Source organism: Plecotus auritus, assembly GCF_963455305.1.
Source record: "Plecotus auritus genome assembly, chromosome: 6".
Lineage (NCBI taxonomy): Eukaryota > Metazoa > Chordata > Mammalia > Chiroptera > Vespertilionidae > Plecotus > Plecotus auritus.
The window spans coordinates 58,951,300-58,976,810 of NC_137773.1; the positions used below are offsets into that span (position 1 = coordinate 58,951,300).

The 25,511-nt window shown below is 39.1% G+C and overlaps 1 protein-coding gene across 3 annotated transcripts in view; it reads right to left on the reverse strand.

Moving 5' to 3' along the window:
* Nucleotides 1–233: 233 nt before the first annotated feature.
* LRBA (LPS responsive beige-like anchor protein) overlaps nucleotides 234–25,511 on the reverse strand; it is a 526,493-nt gene continuing 501,215 nt past the window's right edge. For all 3 annotated transcript variants that reach the window (XM_080671788.1, XM_080671787.1, XM_080671786.1), the window contains 5 exons: nucleotides 23,483–23,650; nucleotides 7,746–7,847; nucleotides 6,189–6,385; nucleotides 2,712–2,863; nucleotides 234–1,369 (listed from right to left, as the gene is read on the reverse strand). In XM_080671788.1, the coding sequence (XP_080527914.1) occupies nucleotides 1,279–1,369; nucleotides 2,712–2,863; nucleotides 6,189–6,385; nucleotides 7,746–7,847; nucleotides 23,483–23,650 (710 nt within the window). In that variant the 3' untranslated portion in view covers nucleotides 234–1,278. The remainder of the gene's footprint in view (nucleotides 1,370–2,711; nucleotides 2,864–6,188; nucleotides 6,386–7,745; nucleotides 7,848–23,482; nucleotides 23,651–25,511) is intronic.

A 25,511-nucleotide genomic window follows, 5' to 3' on the forward strand; every position in this document is an offset into this window, starting at 1 on the left:
GAAGGTTTTATTCAAAAGAGACTCTCTCTTATTGGTGGTTGTTCAGAATCTGTGACTGAAACAGACATTTTTTGGAGTAAATAATTTATCAATGTCTTAGGAGTGAAAAGGTATTTCCAACAACTCAGTAAACAGTGGCATTTAATTCTCTGTCAAACTGAGTTGTTTCAAGTCCTGGCTGGCAGAGAAGAGCCGAGCGTGCAGAAAAGGTAAGTTGCAAAAGAAACAGAGATGGGATGTCAAAGTTCACAACATACAAAGAATTTATTTATGCAATACAGACCTTTTCTCAAATATTTTTCACAGAATTCCACACAGCAGTCTACCAGAAAAGTAGAATTATACAACACCAAAATAACATTGTTTCTTAGTATAAATTGCTGATCAAAAGGAAGGTGAAGATAGTTCAGTAACAAAGAGAAGGTAAAACAGGTGTTACTTAATACAGCACCTGGCAGCCTCTGTCCTCCCAGACCCGGTGGGGGTGGGGGAGCCCCATGGGGCTTGGCCTCAGTGCTGGGCACAGTCACACCTCAGGGGGGACCTTTGGTACTTGCAACTTAAAGAAAAACAAAGTTGTGAGCCCAAGAACATTGCCATCATTTCACTTTGGTGTGCCATGAAGATGGCAAATCAGTTCACCCTTGCTATAACATTAGATCCTTTCATATTAACCACACAATAAAATCGCTTCCCCCTAACCATAATTTTCTACGTCTATAACATGCTTGAAGAATATCGATAGAAATAACTCATTGAGATGTTTTAAATTACATGTAGCATAATTTAAACATTACTATTTAAATCCCAGAAAGTTCAGCTCATAAGAAGCACAATTGTTTGGAAAAATACAGGACCCAAAGAACAGCATAAAATTCCCCTATCCCAATATTATAACCCATTTCCCTATTGTTAAAATCATAGCTTTCTCAAGATTACAGAGAAATGGGAAATGTTTTTTCATAATATAGCTAGAATAAGTGGGTTTACTCCAATGTATATTTTCCATAATTGGTGAAAATAGACTTCTCATTATGACTAAAAATATAGATTTTTTTTTAAACTACAGAACCCAGCAGCCAGTTTTCTGCTTTGCTATATACCTCCCCCCAAAAAAGTCAAGCAAAGTCTACAAAAATAGCAATTAACTTTAAAAAATATTTTGCTTCTTTGAGCAAATTTAGGTTACATTCAGATGTGTTCGCTATTCCTAAGGGAAGGATGCCCCAGGGCACGTCCCCTCCTGGGCTGGGAGCAAGGCTGGCGTGGGCTGTCGCGTCAGTAGCGGGTCTGGTACTCATGATGCCACCGGTTAAAGTCGTTGTAGAAGAGAACGATGCTTCCTGAGGCCATGCCAGCAATGATGCACCTGGGAGAAGCAGAGAGGAGGAGGGGTTCACACACCTATTTAGTTCCGAGGTATCTGCTGCTAAAGAAAGAGCTCCCTCCCCAAATCTACAGGGAAATGTAGAAGTTGGCGGTCAGAGCTACAGTGTGTGCCAACGAAGGTACGTGTTTTCATGACTAAAACGCAGCCCTGAGTAAGCGCAGAGTGCCGCCTCTGCCATTCTACGAGGAGCCAAGCCACAGCTTCCCTTTTCAGAAAACACAGGGAGGGTGCGCCACGGGCACCGGGCAGGCCTGGCTTCCACTGGGTATCGCAGTTGAAGGAAAGAATCCAGTCTCGGTCGTTGCTGGTGGAGGGGTGCACACAGGCAGGGACGGCGATGCTGCTGACAGAGAATCAATGAAGGAGCCGGGTGGCTGGGTGTGGGCTCTGCTCCGCTGGAGAGTCCTGTCCATCACGCTCTGACCAGGGCCCAGTCCTCAGAACACAGTGACTGCCTGAGGTGACCGCTGCAGGGGTGTGTGTGGGGGAGGGGGGCACACTGCTCTCCTGTCCCCGCACAGGGGGTGAGCTCCTCTGGATGGTTTGGTTGGGCCAGGCCTCACAGGTCCCATTCAGTACCCTCCCTACCACTTCACAGCAAGATCAGGAACTACACAAGCTCAGCTAAACATGATCAAATACATGCTGTCTACGGGGGACTCACTTTAGCGACAAACAGGCTGAGAGTGAAAGGATGCAAAAAGACATTCCCTGCAAAAAGTAATGAAGAAACAAACTGGCTTCCCGGTAAAACCTGTGAAGAGACACAAGGGCACTAGATAGCCACAGAAAGCTCATCGACAAGGAGATGTGTGAGAAGCGAAAAGTTCACTCAGCACACTGGTGGCGGCTGAACTAGTCTAACACTGAATGGGCCTAAGGCCACGGACGTGTGTACCAAAAGGTGGCTTTCAGGGAAAACGTTGCCACAGAATCAGGAACTAAAATGAATGTCTATTAAGAGGCAATAAGAAACCAGATAAAAATGATCGCCCCCAAGTTTACCACTTGGGAGCGTGTAGGAATTCTCATGAACGGAGACCCGGGCATTTTGCCTTAAAGGGACTTTAAGAAACACAAAAGGCTTAACCGCGATGTAACCGGAGCCTTTGTTACGCACGTCTTGTCCACTCCGGGAGAAGTCGGCCTTTGTCCACGGGGCTGTGCCATCAGAACGGAAACCACACTTTCTTACAGTATTGTGGACACCCCACTATTCATTGGCTTTCTTCATTGCTCAGGTGGCCGCCACAACCCAGCCCACTTAAATTCCCGCCGCTGCTTTCAATGCCACCGGCAGCAGACCTGACTGCAGTGTTACCTCTGGTCATAGGACAGGGCCATGGCCCGGATCCCAGCATCGCAGCCTGGGTAGGCAAAGAGCCGCTTGAGGTCAGACACCTGCCAGACCATGACCACACCGTTGTCTCCTCCTGTGAGCAGGTACTGCCCGTCCCGGCTCAGCTGGATGGCCTGTGAGACAAAGCAACGTTCAGGTGAGACGTGGCTCTAGGGAAGTTTCACCTCTGAGTTTGATGGATTCCTATGCAACAGCAGCTACTGCAGCGTGGGGAGAAGGGAGAGACCATGTGGCTCCTGAGTTTCAGGAAATCGGGAGGCAGGAAACTTTTGCCATTTTTCAAAATCCAATGGACAGTTAGGCCAGGCTTGAGTTTCTTGTGTTTCCTGTTTAAGGATGAGGTGACGGATGCCTTTCACAGCTGCGTGCTGTGGGCTGGGACCAGCACTCGACAGTGCGGAGTCCCGGCACCTCTGCAGGGTCCTGGGGACGGGCTAAGCACACTTTGTACCAAGGCCGGGCAGACAGAGCTCCCGACTCGTGTCCCCAGTAAAATGCTGCTGCCTGCAGGACCTTTACATTACAGCAGCGGGGAGGACAATGCGGTAGGAACCCCGACTCCCAGGTACTCACAGCCCCAGGCTGAGCATTTTCTTCTTGCCCAGGGCAGACACGGAACTTGTTCTTCCATCCTGTAAAATGGGGCAAAGGCAGACCAGTGCCTGCTTTTATATGACTGTCTACATTTTCTAATGGTTGAGAAAAATAAAAGAATATTTCATGACAGGTGGAAAGTTATATGCATTCCGCATTTCAGTGCCCATAAACAAGGGCTGTTGGAACTTAGCCACACCTGTTCGTTTATGGCTCCTCTCACAAGTAATTGCAACAGAATAGAGCCTGCAAAGCTCAACACATTTAGTTTGTCCTTCCTACCCCTGCAGCTGCTCCTCTCTCCACTGCCCTCTGAACCTTCGTTCCCGAGCTTAGTAAGACTCGTCGCCTTTCTTAGGGAGGGGACACCGAGAGTGCTCCAGGTCACTGCAGCCATCTGTGATCCGTCCGCCCGGACACCACGGGCCTGGGAATACAGACTGTGCTAGCAAGCCCGAAAGGATATGTCTAACTTCTGATAAATGTATTTATGCTCAGTTTCCCTATAGTTGCCTTAAGTCTTTAATCTACCCTTTGCCAATTTTTTAAAGATCATCGTAAGGATCATCTCATAGCCATTCAATTCACATTCACATAAATGCCAACTTTTAGTGGTCTCTTAAATATGGCTTACTCTCACAAAAATCTAAGATATAAAAACCCAAGTGTGGAAGGTAGTTACATATAAGAAGTATTCTCCAAATCTAAACCAAATGTGAACAGTAAGATTTCTCAAAGTAAGTAAAAGTCAATATCCTCTGCCTCCCCTCATTTCACGAGTGGCCGTCTCCGGGGGTCGGGACCTGCAAGGGAGCCTGGGACAGGTAATCATTTGCTACACTTATAGAATCCAGCTGATGAAAATCCATTAACCTTCTGGTTGTGGTTCACTTGAGTTTTATGCTTGAGGCTTTTTACTGGGTAAGTGCTATATAAAAACATAAATTAAAACCATTAATCTTTAACTCTCTTTTAGTAGAGAATCTCTAATCCTAGTTTTGTTTGGAATTACTTTAAACTTGAACTTTTAGGACCATCCATTCATCAGCATCCAGAACATTTTAATAAGGGAGAGGATGTCTTCTCGGCCTTTCCCGGGAAGGACTTGTCCATTTCTCCTGAACAGCGCCCTACCTGCCACCCAGACCAGCACTCGGGGAGACCTCAACGTTAACGCGCCTCAGCACCAGGAGGGGTTGAGACGAGGGTTCAGTGGGCTCAGAGACGTTCATTCACCTCATCCTCTGAAATCCCGAGTGCTGCGCTGGGGGTGAGCACACCAATGAGGCCTGTAAGGAAGAGGGTCTCCAGCACTGTGCCTGCTGCCTGCGTCCTCTCCCCTTCTCTGCTCTCTCCTTTGTCCTCTTTCTGCCTCACCCCACTCCTCCTCTCTCCGCTTTTTCTCTGTGCTCTCCTTTCTCTTCTCTCTCCACTCCCCTCTCTTTGTTTCTCTTCGTCTTTCCTCTCTCCTCTTTTATCCACTTCTCCTTCTCCCTGCCAGGCAAGCTTACTAATCAGAGTGCCACCACTTACAATTAGTGTGATAAAGTACGAAAGTGCTGGTGGAAAAGCAATGGGCTGTTTAAGCTTGAAACCCAGTGGGAAATATTAGAGGAGAAAAAGCAATGGCTGAAGGACAGAGAGGAAAACTAGTGTAAACAAACAGTCTGTAGTAAGCCCGACCACTGCCTCCAGGCACTTCCAGAGCCTTCGGTCCTGAGAGCCCCAGAAGCTGTTAGCCAGCCGGGGATTTCAAATGATTTTACAGATTTATTAGGGTAGCTGACAATATAATCGCAACTCCGCGTGATAGATGGTCAGCATTATTATTCCAAAGAGGAAAGGCAGCCCTCTGATGGGTACTTGGTTTAAATGAAGTGCTATGGGGAGGAGGGGAAATGAAAGCAGAGTCCCCGCCTGAGAGACCCACGCTACCTACTGAATTAAGAAACCCATCCCAGAATAAAGGAGTAGCAAGTGCCCTTGAGTTCACCATGTAATCTATAGTTAGGGTTTTACTTGTGAGAAGGGGTGATCAGACCAGATCTGGGAGAATGTGTGTCATCTAAGCCGACCTGGTCAGGAACAGCAGTGGCTAAATGTACAGGCTCGGCTAAAACCACACCCAGCGGGCACAGGCTTCCCCATCACGCTCACCCTCAGCCTGGAAAATCATGGCAACACCAGAGCTTCCTTTCACCTAAGCCTCCACCAGTAGGTCTGGAGGTGGGACAAGGACCTGAAAACAGCTTCTAGAAGAGCAGTCCTTACTCCCTCCTCCCATCTAATCCTGAGGGAGCCCTGTCTTGAAGAGGAAGTAAAACCCTGGAAGGCCCACTAGCATTACCCTTTCTTCACAGCAAAATGGGAAAATGTTTGCCTAATTCAAATCACAATGTGAAATCCAACTCTGTCACCTTGGCAAGACTGGGTCTTACCATCCACGGAGAAGTCTGGAGCTAGATGCTAATCCTAAATAGTCCTCATCCCTACCAACCCACCAGCCTAGAACGAGGAGACAGGTCTAGGTGTCCTCTACTGCATTATTTTAGATTTGATGCTCAGATACAAAAACACTGAGCCCGTATCCTGGCAAGCCAGCCTCTCCAGCTGAGGGCTCCCACACCGAGCAAGACGGTCGGCACAGCTGGGACATGCCATGGCTGGCAGCGTACATGGGCCTCTTCTGAGTGCTGCCTCATTGCGGGGAGGGGTGGGAGAGGGGGTGCATGGAAAAGAATCTCAGCAACTCAACAGGGGCTTCTTTATGGAACCCTCTCCCCTCCCCACGTGCCACCCTGAGGTTAAGTATCTCAAATCCTGAGGAGTCTGAGAGGCACTCACCCGGATGTTGTCCTCTGTTTCCATGGTGGCCTGCAGCTTTCCGTTCACACTGAACGTACAGAAGAACCCGTTCTCATAGAATATGACGCAGTGGCCCTCTCTCGAAGCCTGGATGAGTTTTGGTTTCAGGCAGTTTTCAGGACCCTCCAAAGTCCGTAACAAGTCTCCATTCATGGAATGTATGAGACACGGTCCTTCTGAGAAAGGGGCAAACAAAACACAAGATTCATTTTAAGGTGGGAACAGCCCACTGCGAATGAATCATGAGCACAGGTCAAAGGGCGTCCCAGAACTGCAGTGCCGTTCCAGAAAGCCTGCAAAGTGACACATCTTCCCAGTGCCACTGTGCAGCATTCCCTGTGCATGCCACGGTCTCACCTTGCCCTTGGGAGAGGAGAGAGCTGAGTCACATACGTGCAAGTTACTCTATGAAATCATTGGGTCAGGAGCGAAGCCAGCACAGACCTTCCCGTTAGAGGAGCCCTGAAGGCACAGGAGTGAGAACCGGTCAGGTTGGTAGGTTCTCACGCCGCATCCTGTTCCGTGAAGAGAAAGCGGCAAGCACTGCTCTTGAGAAGGTTCTCACAAAGAAAACACGTGAATTCTGTTTTAAATGACAGTATGCTAATAAGTAAATGTGTGTTTTTCCCACGTTTTCATGTCCATATATATGTACGTGTATGTATGTAGATGTGTGTATACAGAATTTTTAATGTCTTGAGAACGTTCTTAAAAATGCCATGGACCAATCATAAAATTCCCTGTTGATCATTAAACTCACTTTGCCGGTTTTAGCTTGTACAGTCACGTGCATGGTCCCACACCTCAGTGCAAAGCTCGGACAGCCTGCAGTGTGACAGGTTCATTTACATAGCTAATGGGAACCACATCTAGTCCAAAACCTCATGCTAGCTAAGGATATGTGACATTGTTGGGCATACGAAGGTAAAAATTCCAGTCGGTATAGAATTTTTGCTATCATCATTAGTGTTTCAATGTTTTGACCAGCTAAAAATATTCAAAAACACAATCCATTGACTATTTAATAAGTGTTGTTACCTAGACTAAGTATTATAGTTCAAAACATAGATAAGGTAACTCAAATACTCCATGCTTCCCCATGAGATGAGCCTTTTGGTGTGTTCTGAGCGTGTGCTGTTGGAATGCCTGCTTGGTATCTTTGGTCTAAATATATGCTGATGTTGCTAGGACACACCTCTGGGCAGACCTTTCCACTCCATTCTTGGTGCCATCCTGGTTCCTGACTAGCCCTGGGATTTGGAAGTTAGAACAGATGGGTCAGGCGCTTCCATTCAGGTGTGAGATGGAGGCAGCCCAGCCAGAGTTCCGAAGAGTAAACAAACATACAAAGATGTCCCTGTTCCAGCCCCACTGCTTAGAGCAAGGCTGTGAAACAGAACTTCCTGCCGTGAAACAGAACCATGTGTGCTGTCCAATATGGTAGCTTCTGGTGAACACTGCGCACCTGAAACATGGCTGGAGCCACCACCGAATGAAGGCAAACAGCACACGTTTATGGCAGTGCCACCAACTTACCTGTCGAGCCACTCAGGACCAGGCCGAGCTCAGCGCAGATGGCAGCACAGGTGACCGGGTAGTCATGGCCAGTCAAAATGGCCCGTGGGGTGGTGGTCCCACCTTCAGGAAAAGACAGATAAAAAGGGCAAATTAATTCAAGTTTATGCAGGGATTACTTCCTCCTCCTCAGATGAAATGATCAGCAACTAGTTCCTAATTCCCATAATGGCTAAATCTTTTACTTATTAGTTTGGGAACTTGTCCAAAAACCCTATTTTAGAACCAGATCCAAACTATGTTATGTTGTGAGGACCACACGTTAAATGTGTAATCCTTACGTGTTTATCAGGCAGTAATGGTTGAAACCTCAGGGTAAAGTAAGTCAGAAATCTGCATTATAAAATGCCTCAGATACTCTCCCAATATAAATATGAGCCCTCTAATCAGATTTTTTATGGACGGATGACTATAAGTAAAGTAGGGATTTAGGCTTGATTCACATTTCAAAGAGAAGCAGCCATCTTTTCTCAGTCCCCCTCCTTCTCCCCTATAGGCCACCGCCACCCCGCCACAAGGAAGATAGTTCTGACTAGGATTCGTGGTGTCTCAAGGCAGGCCCTCTTAAATATCTACCATAAGCATATGTATGTTCCTCATATATAAATCCTGGAGTATATTTCTCTATGATTCAGTCAAAAAAGAGAAAAAAGCTCCTACATGTAATTCTACTGGTAGTGCTTGGAAATCAGGGAGCGGGTGAAGAGGACAGAGGAGGGGTACCCAAACAACAGCAGCTGCTGCAGAGCATCCTCACAGGTAGGAGGAGCCATCCTGTACCTGGGTCCCCAGTGAAAGAGAAAACTGACTGGCTAATAAGCAACCCACACCATGACTGGCCCCAGCACAGAAAAGGAAAACAAAGATGGGCTTCATTTGTGATTCATGCTGAGACACAAGGATAAACTGAATTCCATAGTTAGCCCAAAGATACTATTTTAAGACTAAACGAGTCCTTTACTTCTATCGTCACTAAGAACCAAGACACAAAAGCCTTTACAAGTGGGACTCGGGAGCAGGGTGTCAGCATTCTTAGATTTCCTCGACCTGGCTGGTTTCACAGTATAATTGATAAATGACACTGTATGATCCAAATGGGACAAATGTGCTTAGAAAGTAGGTCACTGCCACCAGCTGTGGAACTCTGCAGAGAAGAGTAACTTGTCATCCTAACCCAGACATGTGGCTGACTTGGTACAGTCACACTGAGGAGAGACCTGGCGGGTCAGGGAAAATCCAGCTGGACCCTAATGTCCTTGAAAAGGCAAACATATTTAACTCCAAAGCAATGGTTTTTACAATGGGTCCATGGGTTCCCTGAAATTTCATGTAAAATGTATGTACATGCCTATGATTTTCTGGAAGGATGAAGGGGGTGGGGTGGGATAGGTTTCACTGAATGCACGGATATCCATGACCAAAAACAGGTGAAGAGTGTCTACTATGAAGACACTTCCCCGGAGCCTGCAGTTACTTCATGTCTTGTCATTACACACCATCACTACAGCATGTCCCTGGAGGTCACAGTGATAGCTGTGTCCAGTGTCCTTCGTGGCTTTTGGTGACTATGGGTCCCTGTGAGTGAGACTGCAGCATAGCAAACTGCACCACACTGGCCTGTTGCGTGCTGCCTGACCTGGAGCTGGCTGACCTGCTTAGTGATAAAGAGAGACCTCAAAAAACCTATGAAAAGGCAAAGGAGAATAAGAAGGTTGATTTGATTCGAAGTTTCAAAACTCCTTTGGGGAGGGTAACCTACCTTAATTACAAAGTTTACTTGACATTTTTCAAAACAAGAAAGAATCTGTCACAAGGACTTTTTTTTTCCCCCTTGCAAAAAGTAGACAAATTTGGGGAAATTTTTAAGAAAAGAAACACATAATTTAAGCCAATCTGAATTGCTTAATTTTCTGTTAGAGATAAGCCTTGACACAAAAATGAGAAATAGGTGTTATATATTTTTAAAGTTACCAATACTTTCACCCTCATTCATGCTTCCTCCCTTTCCCAAGATGCTCTACATGCCACAAAAATACCTACAACGTTATTTTTGAAATTAATGTCTAATTATATCAGCAACTTATTTAAAATCAAGAATTAAAATCATTAAGATCTAAGGCATACATTTTCAGTGATTACTCTTCTGTTTTCATAAGTCAACCATTTTAAGGGGTGGGGGTTGAGATTTGTGTTTTAATTTGAATTGTCTTGGAATTCCTTAGTGGCAAATGAAGGTTTGAAGGAAAACTGATGGCAACTGAAAACGACCTAAGTGTCGACCAAAGTAAACACAGGGCAGATGGGTAATGGCGGACCCAGAGAACACTATCACCTAAGCATGTCAGGGCTAACTTTTCTTTTCCTAGATCTAAGAATACTTTCCCAGGAACATGGGGAGGAAGTGAGAATACTGAGAATTTTCTATGACTATAAAGTCAAGAGTTCAGGAAGCCTCCCAATTAACCCCATAGAGTGGGTTAAGGTTACGTGTTCTTTTCTGTAAACTCGTAATTAAAAAAATTTTAATAAATATGCTCTATTTGCAAAATACCAGTTTCCAATAATCCACGCCATACCAATCATGTTTGCCTCTACACACATACGATGTAGTTTCAAAACAGAAAAAAGGCTTTTTCTTTTCTTTGGGCCCAATCTCTAAATAAAGAACTGTTCAATGCTAGGATGTTGGCCTCAAAGTTTGGCAAAATGTTCTCTAACCCAGGAAGCAGGTCAGACAGTTCAGGAAATACAGGGGGAAAGAAAGGAAAAGAAAAACAACAAATTAAAAGCATAAGGGCAGACTTATAATCATTGGGTTCTTCTCAGGTAACTGGTTTCACAAACACTCACTGAATTTCCAGTAAAAAGATTGTGCTACTTAACTTCCCTCCCTTTAGGAAATGCACATTAATGGCCTTTAAAAATCCACATATGACAACATATGAAGAAATAGCATTTCCCCTAAGAAAAGCTGTTTTCAGTCTTGCTTAAAAACGGACTTTGTATTCCCTTATTATCTGCTGTGTAAATTGAATGTTCTTTTTATTTTCTCATCAAAAACTCTGTTCAAAATAAATACTTGTGGATTTTTATAAATGCAAAGAAGACAAATGTTCTAAATATTAATATTTCACCAGAGTGAATAGAATTCTATGATATGGCATTTAAACCCAACAGGTTCAAACTGTTTAAGTTTGCCAGATATTTCGGGAACTTCTTATACTGAAGCTATTAAAGGTAGAGGGCGTACTCAGAGGCAGAACACAGACCTACTGGTACATGTGGCTCAGAATTGATTCCTCTGTAGTTACATGGTTATACATCACCTGGATCCCAGAGCCCAAGCAATGACCTCCCACAGAAAAGAAAGGCAAAATCCTACATCTCTCTCTCTATTTCTGCTTGCAAAGCCTAGAAACCATATAACTCATGCTCACTGCAGCACCCACCTAGACCGGCCCCTCCCAACTACTTGTCACCCACAGACTTACTCCCTAGGGGAAATCAGCTCCAGGAAGACAATATTGGCCACATATTACTTTTTCAAAGACCGCCCCCACCCCCCAAAGCTATCTCCATCTCTCACTGAAGTCTCCAAACCAAATAAAGAACAAGGGGAAAAGAAGTCTTCTGGAAAATATCAGGCTAAGTCTTTGATAAAAGTTTGCAGTAGTTAATGGATACCAAAAGTCCCCACTGTTGCTGGCTGAGATAGCAGGATCCACTGAAAGCTAGATCACAAAGCAGAGCAGATCCCCTTAAGAACCTTTTAAGTCTTAGTGCTTGAAAAATCGTCATGGCTTTCAATAAAGCCCAGAGAAAAATTTATCTTGATGCTAGTTTAAGGAGCTACATGTCAAACTCATCTCAAAGAAAAATAAAAAGAGAAAGAGGATAGACTCTTGGACTGCCTTGAAAAGCTTGAGCAATTACTTCAAAGGAAAGGGGGTCTTTGTCCCGAGAGCAGGTTTATGACCACTGGTGCAAATCCACCAAAGGCTGAAAGGGATGCTTGGCGCATCTTTATGGACGGCCTTAAAGGAAGATGAACAAGTCAAAAGAGATTAAAGACAGGCCAAATCCTGCCACAGATACCAGGGCGCACCGGTTTTTACAGATGTGCTTTTCTCCGCACACAACACTGAGGATCAGCAGTAACTTACACACTGTTGTAACAACCCACTGCATTGACAAGATCTCCATATGCTCAGTTAGCATTTATATTGGATCTGTGCTTTAAAATATCAGGTGAAAGGTTTACACCATTAGGCAGAATAACAAAAGTTTTTATTAAATGTGTTTCTTTGGTGCCCTCATAATACTAAGTGTATTTCTCCATCAAATGGACTCTGAACTACTTACAGTTATACCTGAGAGAAGAGAAGACAGTAATTTATTTAGTATCCTGCTCATAAATATCCAATGAGAAAAATATTTCAAAGACTCTGTTTCTATAAGGCAAAAGGGATTAGTAATCCAGGTAAAAAGAGACCTGACACAGATTTCTGGCAAATTTTGAGTTACCTTTTTAAAAATGAATGAAGTTTTTTGGTATTTCTGGCATCATCTCCTCAATCTTATGAAAATTACATTACCAGTGCATTGCAAAGTTCTCATTAGCAGTTTAAATATTTTATACCACTAATTATAAAATGAAGCACGGTTTAACATTTCCCTGTTCTTATTTTTGTAGAAATAAAATTATTTCTTCCAATTAATGCTTAGTTTAGAAGATTCCTGTGCCAGAAGCTAACATGTCTCCTTTTTAGTTCATTCATTCCTTCACTCATCCATTCACTTAGTAACATGTAATGGGTACTTATTTTGTGCAATGTACTATGGAAACAAGGAGGGGAATAAAATGTGGCCTGCATTTGTAAGTGACTTGATTTCAAATGGTCACTGAGCAGGTCCAAAAGCTGCACTGACTATTACAGAAGTCCAAACTATTATAGTTGAATTTTTATACAAAATTAATATTTAACATCAATTAATAAAGTCTTCAATAAAAACAACTGATATAATTTCCCACAGTAAAACCTAACAGCATCTGATCTCTTAGAGAGATAAAAAAAATGTGAAACCTGGCTTTATTAAAAAAAATCATTTCAACAGAATACACATGTTGAAAGAAAATATGGTTACCAGAGGGAAGCGGGTGGAGTGGGGTAGAAAAAGGTAAAGGGGACCAAATATATGGTGATGGAAGATTATTTAACTTTGGGAGGTGGGCACACAAAGCAATATACAAATGATATTCCCAAAAAATGTACACTTGAAACCTATATGATCCTATTAACCAACGTCATCCCCAATAAATTTAATTAAAAATAAAATAAAGAAAATAATATGTTTAAGAATCTAATAAATTTATCAAGTATATATGTGTTTTTAAAAAAACTAAGTATTATACATTATATGCCAATCATTTCCTAAAGATGGATACTTCTGTTTTACAGATGCCTTTTGTTCCATTTTAATTATATTTTGATTACTTGAGAGGACTCATTGAGAAAAAATATCATGTAAAAATTGAATACTAAGCTTTCTCATATGATTCATCATAATGGTAAATCAAGAAAAATATGACTTTTCTGAAGTGGAAATGAGGTTAGCTATTAAGTGTTCTTAAACCTGTTCCATTAACTTCCTATTTTTTCTTTTCTTTTTTAAATTTGGTAAGTTTATTGGGGTGATATTGGTTAATAAAATAGGTTTCAAGTATACACGTCTATAATACATCATTTGTATTGTGTGTTTACCACCCAAAGTCAAGCCTCCTTCCATCACTATTTATTCCCCCTATACCCTCTTCTACCTCCCCCCATCCCCCTTAACCCTCTGGTAATCACCATACTGTTGCCTGTGTCTATGAGGTTTTTTTTTTTTTTTTTCTTTTCTTAATCCCTTAAGCTTTTGCATCTAGCCCTCAAAACCCCTCCCCTCTAGTAGTTGTCAGTCTGTTCTCTGTACTTCCTAATTTTTCAATGGACATTATAATACTATATTGTAAGTATGCAAAGAGAAACTATTTGAAATTTGTTCTATTCATTGTATCTCCACCAACTCTTCCCCCTCCTCTCTATTCAGCATGGTCTCTTTGATGTAAAAAAAAAAAAGTTAATTTGGTGAAACATACAGACTACAGAAAAAAAAAGCTATAACTGCACTCAGGATGTGGCAACCATCAGCTGTAGCTTCTGCTTGTAAATAAGATTAGAATTATTAATGCAAGACAAGATAATGTTGGTATAAAAATCAATTATAATTGATAATCCTGGTTTATAATCTTCCTCTTCCTCTATGATATGTAACTATATATTACATATGTAATATGTAGTTTATATGCATATATATAGTTTAGACAATGGAATCATCCTTTAAGACTGCATTAGAAAATGGGTGTGTGTAGATATGTATCTATAATTATACATGTAAAGTTATAACCCTTAATGTGTAATATTAAAAAAAACCCCAAAATCCTATCATGACAAATACTTACATAAGAATACAGTATAACAAAATTATCTCGTACTGTCCTTTGCAGATACTGAGAGAGCTTTAGTGAAAGGGTTGCACCAAACTGTCTACAGCTGACAGTCCTTTTGAGTGGTTAAGAATGGTGCCAATGGCCTCCAGACCTGAGTTTGAATTCAGCCTCCAGCATTGCTAGCTCTGTGACCCTTGTTGGGCAAGTTCTCATAGTTAGAGTAAGATGCAGGAGCTTCAAGGTCAGGGGGAAACATAAAGGCATATTTATAATCCCTCTGTGCCTCAGCTATAAAGCAAGGGAAACAGTAGTCACCGCACAGGACCACTATGAGGATTAATGAGCTGGTGTGTAAAGTGCTGAGAATGCGCCTGGCATGTAGTGAGCACCCAGGAAGCATCACCCAGCAGCAGCAGCAGCAATAGAATGATGCATATTTTCACCCTCTGTTGTGGACACTCCTTTTAGAAAAGTGTAATATTATACAATTCTGTGCTGCATAAATGCCAATTAGAGATGGTCCTCACTATTATTGTGTGTTTTTTTGTGTTTTTTTTTTTTTTTGTCAAGGAGAAAATAGACCTTAATTTCTAGAAATTCTCCCATTTGTCCTTTTCTTAGACTTTCCAACCTTACCTGACAATCCATGTAAACTCTGCTACAACCACTAATATCTAGAAGCCTACAGCAGAAAGTGAAGGCATATTACAAGAATTTTTTTTCTCGCAAATAAAATATCTCTATTATCTCTGATTATCAAAGTAAAAGATGCTTATTAGAGAACATTAATATAAATTAGTAAATTGTAAAGAATAAAATGAAAACTGCCTCCACAGCCCACTATATATAAATAACTGTTGATAACATTTTGCTGGCTATCATTCTAGACTTTTTTCTATGCACAAATATACATAGAGTACAAGATATACACATACAGACATAGACATTTAAATTACATCATTTATACAGATAGTATGGTGATCTTTTACATTTAACATTACAGAGAGCAGATCCCTCATGTCAGTATCACAAATCCAAACACAGTAATGGCTGTACACTATTTCACTATGTGGATACATCAAACTTAACTGACGTACTTCTTTCTTCCTGCTTCTTGGACTTTTCATTTTCGATTCCCCACTGAGGGGCTTGCTTTTGATTCTAATTCACTGACAGCTTCTTATGGGTAGCTGCATATGGTTTTCTAGTAACATAAACACTATACAATTCTGTCTCCAATAAAGAATGCAGATAGAACACTTACTGACATGCAATCCTATTCATATTTGTTGATATTCAAAATTAAACTTTTTCTGAATAGTAATTAAAAGTAAAAACTAATTTTTAATCTATCTATCCTAAATACCCAAGTCACATAAAATTCTTTGTAATATGTCCTCCTTAACATTTTATTTTTAATCCTCACTTGAGGATATGTTTATTGATTTTAGAAAGTGAGGAAGGAGCTGGGGAAGAGAGAGAGATAGAAACATCAATGTGAGATAGAAACACTGATAGGTTGCCTCCCATACGTACGTGCCCCAACCAGGGATCAAACTCACAACCTACGTATGTGCCCTAACTGGTTATCGAACCCACAACTTTTTGGTGCACGGGACAATGCTCCAACCACCTGAGCTATCCAGCCAGGGCTCCTCCTTAACATTTTAAAGGTTCCTTTGTTAAAGATACATAAGTAAGGCACTATTGAGAATTATAGAGGGTTTTCACGTCTTTAGCTATCAGAAACATTATGACTTGACCCCAAAAGCAGACAACAAAAGCAAAAAATGAACAGTAAGGCCTAAATCAAATGGAAAAGCTTCTGTTCAGCAAAGGAAACCACCAACAAAATGAAAAAGGTATCTATGAAATGGGAGAAAATATTTGCAAATCACATATCTGATAAGGGGGCTAATATCCAAAATATATAAATCACATATCTGATAAGGGGGCTAATATCCAAAATATACAATTCAGCAAAAAAAAAAACAAACAAAAAAAAACCACCACACACATAACCCTTCTCCCAATCTGATTAAAAAATGAGCAGAGTTTATGAACAGACATTGTTCCAACGAAGACCTACAGATGGCCAACAGGTACATAAAAGGTGTTCCACATAATTAATCATCAGGAAAACGCAAATCAAAACCACAATGAGATATAACCTTACATTTATTAGAATGGCTATTATCCAGAAGAAATAACAAGTGTTGGCAAGGATGTGGAGAAAAGGGAACCTTTGTGCACTGTTAGTGGGAATGTGAGCTGTGCAGTCACTGTGGAAAACAGTATGGAGGTTCCTCAGAAAATTAAAAATAGATTCACCACATGATTCAGCAATTCCACTTCTGGGTATTTATCCAAAGGAAACAAAAACACTAACTTGAAAAAGATATCTGCACCCCCATGTTTAATCAGCATTACTTATAATAGTCAAGACATGGAAACAACCTAAGTGCCCAGCGATGGATGAACGTATAAAGAGAATGTGGTTTATGTACACAATGGAATATTGTGCAGCAACAGTAAAAAAGAACAAGGAAAGCCTGCCCTTTGGGACAACCCGGATAGACCTGGGCATTATGCGAAGTAAGTCAGACAGAAAAGGACAAATACCATAGAATCAAACTTACATGTGAAACCTTAAAAAAAAAAAAAAAAAAAAAAGCTCTTAGATGCAGAGTACAGATTGGTGGTTGCCAAAGGTGGAGGTAGGGAAAACTGGCAAAGGCAGTCAAAAGGCAGAAACCTCCACTTATAAAATAAGTAAGTCCTGGGGGTGTAATGGACTGTATGGTGGCTATAATTAACAATACTGTACTGTATATTTGAAATTTGCTGAAAGTAGATCTTGAAAGTTCTCATGAAAGGGAAAAAATCTGTGACTGTGTGGTGATGGATGTTAACTAGACATATTATGGTGATCATTTTGCAATATATAAATGTATCGAATCAGGATGTTTCACACCTGAAACTAGTATTATACGTCAATTATATCTCAATTAAAAAAAAAAAGAAAACATCTTGACCCCACTCACCCCAAGGAAATAGTGATCTCTAAGGTGTAGAAAGTTACAAACTACAAGACTAAAAGCAAAAAAGATCAACAGTCATGAAGCCCTAAGCCATGAGGGGAAAAATGGCTTCTGAGGATTTTTTCTATCTAAAAACACTTTAAATCCAAAATCAAAAGTCAGATTGAACCTATTTGAAGGCGACAAAAATAACTTTAAAAGATAGGGCAATTGCTGTTTTGTAAAAGAAATCAACAGAGGCATTTAAGTACTTACTTTCCTATAAAAATGGGTCTCTTTTCATAAATCCTCAGGAATATCTAAAGTGTAATATGAGGTACATATGGCCAAAGCTGTCATATAATTTCTCTAATGAGGCCAACTTTGGGGAAGGTGATAAAGTCAGTCTGTTTTTCCAGGAGGTATTAATTAAATGTATCATTAGTAGTTCTACAATAATGTCTCTCTCTCTCTCTCTCTCTCTCTCTCTCTCTCTCTCTCTCTCTCTCTCTCACACACACACACACACACACACACACACACACACACACACACACACACATATGCACTTTTACAATATTCTAAAAGCAGAAGAACCCTGCTTTTAGGTGAAAAGGAGGGAGGAAGTAGCTTACAATTTCAGAGTATATTCAGTCCCAATTAAATGAAAGAAGACATTCAAAATTTTCTTTGAGAGCCTATACAATGATACTTAGTTGACTAAAGGAAATCTGTACTTCTTAAATTAATTCCAGCACTTGTTTGAAATTAAATTTCCTATCTGAGCATATAGTATTAGACAGCTTTCTTTGGTGTGGCACTATGAGAGTCTACATATGAAGACACTCAGCTTCAATTTGAGGGCATAAATCATCAGTTCTTCTGTTCTCATATTTATATGGCTATAGTCTACTATGGGCTGAATGGTATAGTCATTTTTCTCTGCAACTAAACAAGGTAAATAAATGTGATATATTGGCACATCACCCCGCCACTCTGCATATGGTGCACATTAAGGTTGTATTCATTTGCCATATGAATATAATTCCTTTTACCACATCTACTATTAGTTACAAGCAGTAAATACAGAGTTGTTTTGCTGGAACTTGAGGGCCTGCATTACATCATGGAGCACTAAACATCCTGGACCTTCTGGAGAATTTCATAGACGTAGTTTTAATGTCACCTGAACTCGAACACTGCCAACACACTGTTTCAAACCCTGCTTGATGGATTCTTCAAGGAAGAAAAACACAGGGCAGTCTCAGTGTTCGTGCAAAGGTGCACACCAAAAATGGGGCCACAGGAAAGCTCCCGATGAGACATACACAAGAACTCATGTTGTTGACAAAAGAATAGATCAAAATTCACATGCAAGGTATAAGAAGGCTACTTGTTGCAAACATTGCTTTTCTGTTCAGAATTTAGTGAAGGTAAGGAACCTGAAGTTAAAGTATCATCCAAAGAATTTTCTCCAACTATAGCTTACTTAAGACCTGCGGTCAATAAGAATTTAAATCTCATGATAAACTGTGATGCATTGTTTCAGTGGGCATATATTTTGCTCACTTTCTCCTTAAACAATATTTATTATCAAGTTCCAAATCCAGGTCAGCATGGGGCATAAGAAAGAAGAAAGTGAGTTATTTTATAAACTCTTCTGGTTCAACACATATGCATACATCTTGACATTTGGGTCCCATAAATAATACGTCACAGGCAATTAAAAACAAAGTACACCTGTCTTATCAAGTGCTGATTTTCAAATTCACTAACATTAAGTCCCCAAATGCATCCAGCAGATGGTGCTCTAGGACACCTACAGTTTGTGTTGCATCTACCTTACTTTGGCAAGACAAAGAATAAGGATTTATCAGTGGCTTCAATAAAACATAGTAGGCTTTATGATAAAAAGAACATAATTCCTAAATATGTGCCCCAAAATACATCTGCATAAGACATGTGCACAGAGGCAACCAGTAAATATTTCACACCTGGATGATACTACCTTTGTTATGGACTTGATGAGTAGTCTATGTATATCTGGTATTTATGCTCATATGGCAAGATCATTCTAAATTCATTAAAAAAAATTTAGAATGCCTTAAAGTTAGAATTCATTTTTAATTATGGCAAGAATGCCTCATTAGGGTGATACTAGTAAAATTAACAACAGTAGGATTTACGGTAATGACTTAAGTGATTGATGAGAGTATAAGAAAATGAAGTTTTAGACAGAGAAAAAAAGCAGGGCAGCTATGGCATACAGTACTTTAAAAAGCAGCTCTGTGGTCTGTTAGTGCTAGCCTTATGGTTAATAAAACCTTCTTTCTAATTAACGGTGCTGAAATATTCTTAAAAAACAGAATCCCGGTGTTATGAAAAAAAACTTAGCTTTTTCTTTCTTTCAGTAGACGCCATGCCCATAAAGAAGAAAGCTGACATAGATTAGCATGTCTGATTGCAACGAGGAAAAAAAATGCCACCTTTCAATCAAATCAAAAACAGAACGTGAGAATGGAAAACTACTTTACCAAAATACTATACACACAAATCTACACAACACCCTCACAGTCAGCAACCATTTGCTTCTAAAGCTAATCAACTGTGGCTTTAAAAAAATCGCTCAGATAGCTAAAAATACTTAAATACTTTTAATAAGTATTTAATTTTAATTTTATGGTCTATTGATGCAATATAAAGATGGTGGATAAATAACGATTTTGGAAATTTTCATCTTGCTTGTAAGTTCATTTCAAAGTTTTAAAATATTTAATTGTCAACTGAATGTATTGGGCAGCATTTTCTCCATTTTGAAGGAAAAAGGATTATTCCAGGAAAAGCGTTTTGGTGGACAAGATTTGGTTCAAAAAACACACAGAGTGCTAGGGCAGAGATATGCTTCCAAACAAAAATATCTTTCATTGAAATGTTCTTGGTTGATTTTATTTTTAAAAGTCACAACTAAATGGAATCCTATGTTAATTTTCTTTTCCTGGAGAAACTGCATTCCACAGGAGATAACCCACACAAGACAACAGACGGAGAGGAACACCTCTCTGTTGTGCAGGTGAGCAAGGCTCTGACACAGAGTCCAGATTTCAGAGAACACGTGTATCCTTTCACAAACCCCAAATTGTACCATGTATAGAGTTAGCCTGATTTTGCCCAACCAATATGCATATTAATATGGGGCAACATTATTTTAAAAAATAGCAATAAAGCTATTAACTTTACATATAGCACTAAGGTTTATAGAAAATGTTGTAGGCTTATGATCCCAGCAAGTAAAATCACTAGCTTATTTTTGTAATTTTTGAAATAAAAAGCACACAAAATACTTGAATAAGATCTATGAAATGCAGAAAAAGCAACACCCTAGTTTTTTTTTTTTTAATTTACCTATTTTCCTTTCAAGCAAGAAAAGTCTAAATTCAAAAATTTAAGTGGAGGCATTTATAGACCACAGTGCAATTATATATATATAAAAGCCTGATCATCTCTTAAAGGACACTTACACTGCATCCAACAGATATAATACAAGAATAAGCACAGCCTAAAATTCCTCATCTGAAAGCCTCTGACTTCGGCGACTGCTTCGTGGAGCCATCAATGAGCCAGAGGCTTATAAAATCCGAACCAGCTTGCATGAATGCTTAAAACACACGGTGAAATACCTCTCTCTCTCTCTCTCTCTCTCTCTCTCTCTCTCTCTCTCTCGTCATTTTGTTTGAAAAGCTTTAACTGGCTTGTTCATTTTTCTGTTCTAATGTGCGGAAATTCTCATTACATGGAAAAGTGCCTATTTGTCTTTCTCCCAGATCCACACTTCAAAGCTAAAGCAAAATTAAATTGGGACATGAGATGCTAGAAAAGGGCCAGAAAGGACGAGGTTCACTTTGAGAAAGGTAATTTAATTTAGTCACGATACATTACAATTTTCTAAAATTTTTATTAGCTGTGCTATTATGTTCTTTTATTTTTTCTTTGCATTTCCAGCACTGCTCGGAGTTAATGTCCACCATACTGCAGACAATGAGAGGGTATAGATGAAGTGCTTTATGAAAAATGTAACATTATAATATGTACTCTAATGCTAACATGATGGTGTTTGTGTGGTGATTTATTTGCTCTACGCACCCAGTGCTTCTGATAATACCTTAGTTCCCATTGTTGCTTTCATTTTGCAGACAAGACACAAGGACCACAGCAAAGCTTAGAACTCAGATTTGTTTTACTCCAAACTCCAGAATGTGGTCAATCTTACTTGATTGATTTCTTTAGAAGACGCGCATGTAAAAGCCATCTCTAGGGTGATTCATAAGGTATTTAAATATGTAAATACATATTTCACCCATATGGAAAAGCTGAATATTTCTAGTTTTAAAATATACTTAAATGTATAAAATGTAACAACTATTGCCTATAAGTGTGCTATAGCTAGTAAGTCTTTAGCTACTTCTCAGAATACACATTGGTAATAACATAAAGATGATTAGGTTATATAAGTAAAAAATATATATATATATATTTTTCTTGCGTCTGGATTGCTATATGTGCATGAAACATCATGCACTATTTTAAGGCAAGAGAAAGTTCTTCCTAAATATTTTCCAATAAATAGCAAAATGGTATATTTATTATCTATGTCAAATCTAGGTCTGTCTGAATTAAGTTAGTATATCTCAATAACTAAATTTATAGACACAGGAAAAGAAGAAAGTGAAACTAGTCACTCATCCTAACAGGCCAGAAAGGAGAATGAGCCGAATGTAGGGGTCCATAATGAAAAGACCATGAAGCACCTTTCAAAATAATGTGAAAAAAAATTCCTGAAGTTTACATATTTCAAAATGTTATCATAGTTATATATAAACTGGACCTGTCTGTATAAATATGTGAAATACACACATGTACACACTATCCTCCATACAGACACATTAAAGTTGATCTGATCACAAAGACTGTGTTATCCATAGCATTGCAGCCTTATTTTTTATATTCTATTTGTATGGAGAATGATCTGTGCTTTGATTAAAATAAGAAATATACAGTAGAGGTTCACTGAATAAAAACCACACCAACTGAACACAAACAAAGCAGAACCAGCTCTGAAAAACCACTCTGTTAATACTTTTAAAATTGTATTGGCTTTCAATTATAAGGTTTCACTTTCATACATATAACGTACATTTAATAAGCACAACTCAAAGAAGTCAACCCAAAATACGATGGACTTAAATGTATTCAGACTGTTTCATAACCTGGGGCTGAGTGACAGATGTACCGCAGGATTCAGGTAAAGTAATCAGCAACAACACGATCCTTCCTTAGCCAAATACATTGCAACTTGCTTTAAATTAAGAAACTGTAAATATTTAAGAGCAGCTAAAAAGCTCCACCTTATGAAGTAAAAATCTAAAGCTATTTTTGCAGAAACTTTTCAGTGTTGTCATAATCATTTTAATTAAATTCTCATTTTTCAGGTGGTCCCTTTAATTGTTTTTTCCTACTTCTTAATGTGTTTTTCTAAAGCCATTTCTTTTCTGCAGCTGTGTGCGATTGGTTTTAATGGTAGCTGCTTCCTTTTTTGCCTTCTGTGAATTACAATTTTAAATGGTTACACATTTTTTGTTTTACTGCCTTCAGCATAGTTTCATAAAGATGTTTAAGGCTGTTGCTGAACATTTTCATTTCCCATCTGAAAAACCAAGAGCCATTTGAATATTCCATATTGGCCTTTTATGACCTGCTTTACCTTTTAATATGTAAATGAAAGCATATTTTTTATAAAGACTGGTTTGTTTCCATGAAATTATAATTTTGTTCTTTTAAAATATAAATTCAATAAACAAGATAATAAGTGATTGTTCTTTTTATGTTATATCTTACTGTTCGTGAATGAAACACCTCTATTTTATGTGATGACAGCCGTTTACAATGAAGAACTAGCATTTTCAGATCATAAGAATAACCTATAACGTGAAAAATGAGGTTTCACACTTGGATTTGAATTATCAGTGGACACAAAATGTCAATAATGAGGCTATCTATATCTTTCTTAAATTTTAACTAAGAAATTAAAACTACTTGATTCAGTTTCACTTTCACCATGATGTAAAAGATAACTTTACTACAAACTGTTATTACATTTCACTTGTAAAAGTTATAACATAAATTATACTTACTGCCTGGGTTATCTCCAATCCCATTGCTTTTCCCATTCCAGTACCAGAGCAAGAGGGTTGCGTCACGTGACCCGGAGAGAATGTAGCAATTTCCCCCAATGTACGACTCGGAACGAGTGAGGCAAGTGACCACATCCCAGTGGCCAAACACAACTTGGATCAATTTTCCTGAAACACAGAACAATTTTTCTTAAAAGATGCTATAAAATTTTAAAAAAACGTCTGCTCATCATGACCATTTCACTTACAAGGTAATAAAGCCTTATAAACTCAGATTCTGATAATTCAGATTTTATAATAAAATTTTATCTGGTCCAATCTGAAAGTTTTCTTTGGGTAGTAACACAAACAAAAAAATAAATTAAACTGTGATAATAATGTTTTGAAAGGCAAAAACTATTTTCAATTCAAACTGTAATATTTAAGGACTATGATACCATATCATTATAATAGCTGCTATATATTACAAATGAATCATATCTACTGATGGAAGTAGGCCCAGGGAACTCTTATTGGGAACCACTTCAACAATTTCTTAAATTACTCTATATTGATTCAAAACACAACGAAACTTAGTTGACTTTTGAGAAGTACTCTATACTTCAGACTTCACTAATACAAACCCCTCTCTGACTTAGTAAAGATTTAATGCATTTTGCCGAAACCGGTTTGGCTCAGTGGATAGAGCGTCTGCCTGCGGACTGAAGGGTCCCGGGTTCGATTCCAGTCAAGGGCATGTACCTTGGTTGCGGGCACATCCCCAGTGGGGAGGTGTGCAGGAGGCAGCTGATCGATGTTTCTCTCTCATCGATGTTTCTGGCTCTCTATCCCTCTCCCTTCCTCTCTGTAAAATATCAATAAAATATATTTAAAAAAAAAAGATTTAATGCATTTCAATGTAAGTCACTTTGGAGAGCTTCTGTTTTTTAAAATCAGGATTACATGAACTAAGTTTTGCTAAAAGGACTAATATACTGTGATTGCAATTTGAACCAGGTCATTATTTCTTTGTTTTAATTTCATTGAATGATGAAAATTTCCTGGGAGGGGGGGTGTGATGATAAAATTGAGATTAAGGCAGTTTATCTAGACTAATGCCTTTAGGGGTGGGGGAAGGAACCCAGTGAACTTACTATATATCTAGGGCTTCAAATACAGGATGAACTGTTCACATAATGGTGTCAGAAAAAAAGTAAAGCCCCACTTAGAATCTTTGTTTTAGTTAGATATGATATTTATAATTCATACAAACTTCTCCAAAGAATTAAATACCTATAGATCTTCCCTTCCATCCCTATAGTTTCTAGCCAACATTTGCCTTTGAAATATCTGAAGAATCTAAAAATGAATGTCACAGAATATCTATCCTTAATATTCACCATGACTTTATTTTTTATAAGTGTTTCAGGGGTCATTTGAACATAACTCAAATGTTCAAGGAAAAAAGACAATGAGCTGAAAAAAAGTTTGCATGTTTAACTTGGAACACATCATAATCTATTCAAAAGCTTAAGGTCTCAGTTAAGTATTGGCATCTACATGTATTTAACTTTTTAAGATAATAATAAATATAACTAAAATATTTATATTAAATTGTTTTAATTTTCTATTTTAATAAATGTAAAGCTTATTTTAAGTGCTGCAAATTTAGAAATAAAACATTGAAATATACTTGTTCTAAATCAAATGAAAAGTCAAATACAGTGTTTCCACTCTTGCACAAAGACTACTACTAGTAACTTAAAAATCAGATTCATTTCAATCTAAAATTGCAAAGTTAATAAAGTACACTTTAAACATTTTTTCCTGTGAATAAAGAGTTTGGTCAAAGCAGGTGTTTTAACTGCAAAATGTTAAAAATATTCATTTTTTAATTCCTTCAGTCTTTTAAACTGACATTAAAACATTTCATTTTTAAAACTAGCTTTATCAATAAATAATATGGTAAGAATTCAAGACTTTGTAGAATAAAAAGGGGGGGAGAGCAAATAAATATGAAAAAAAGTAATAATTTTCACATCATTTACAA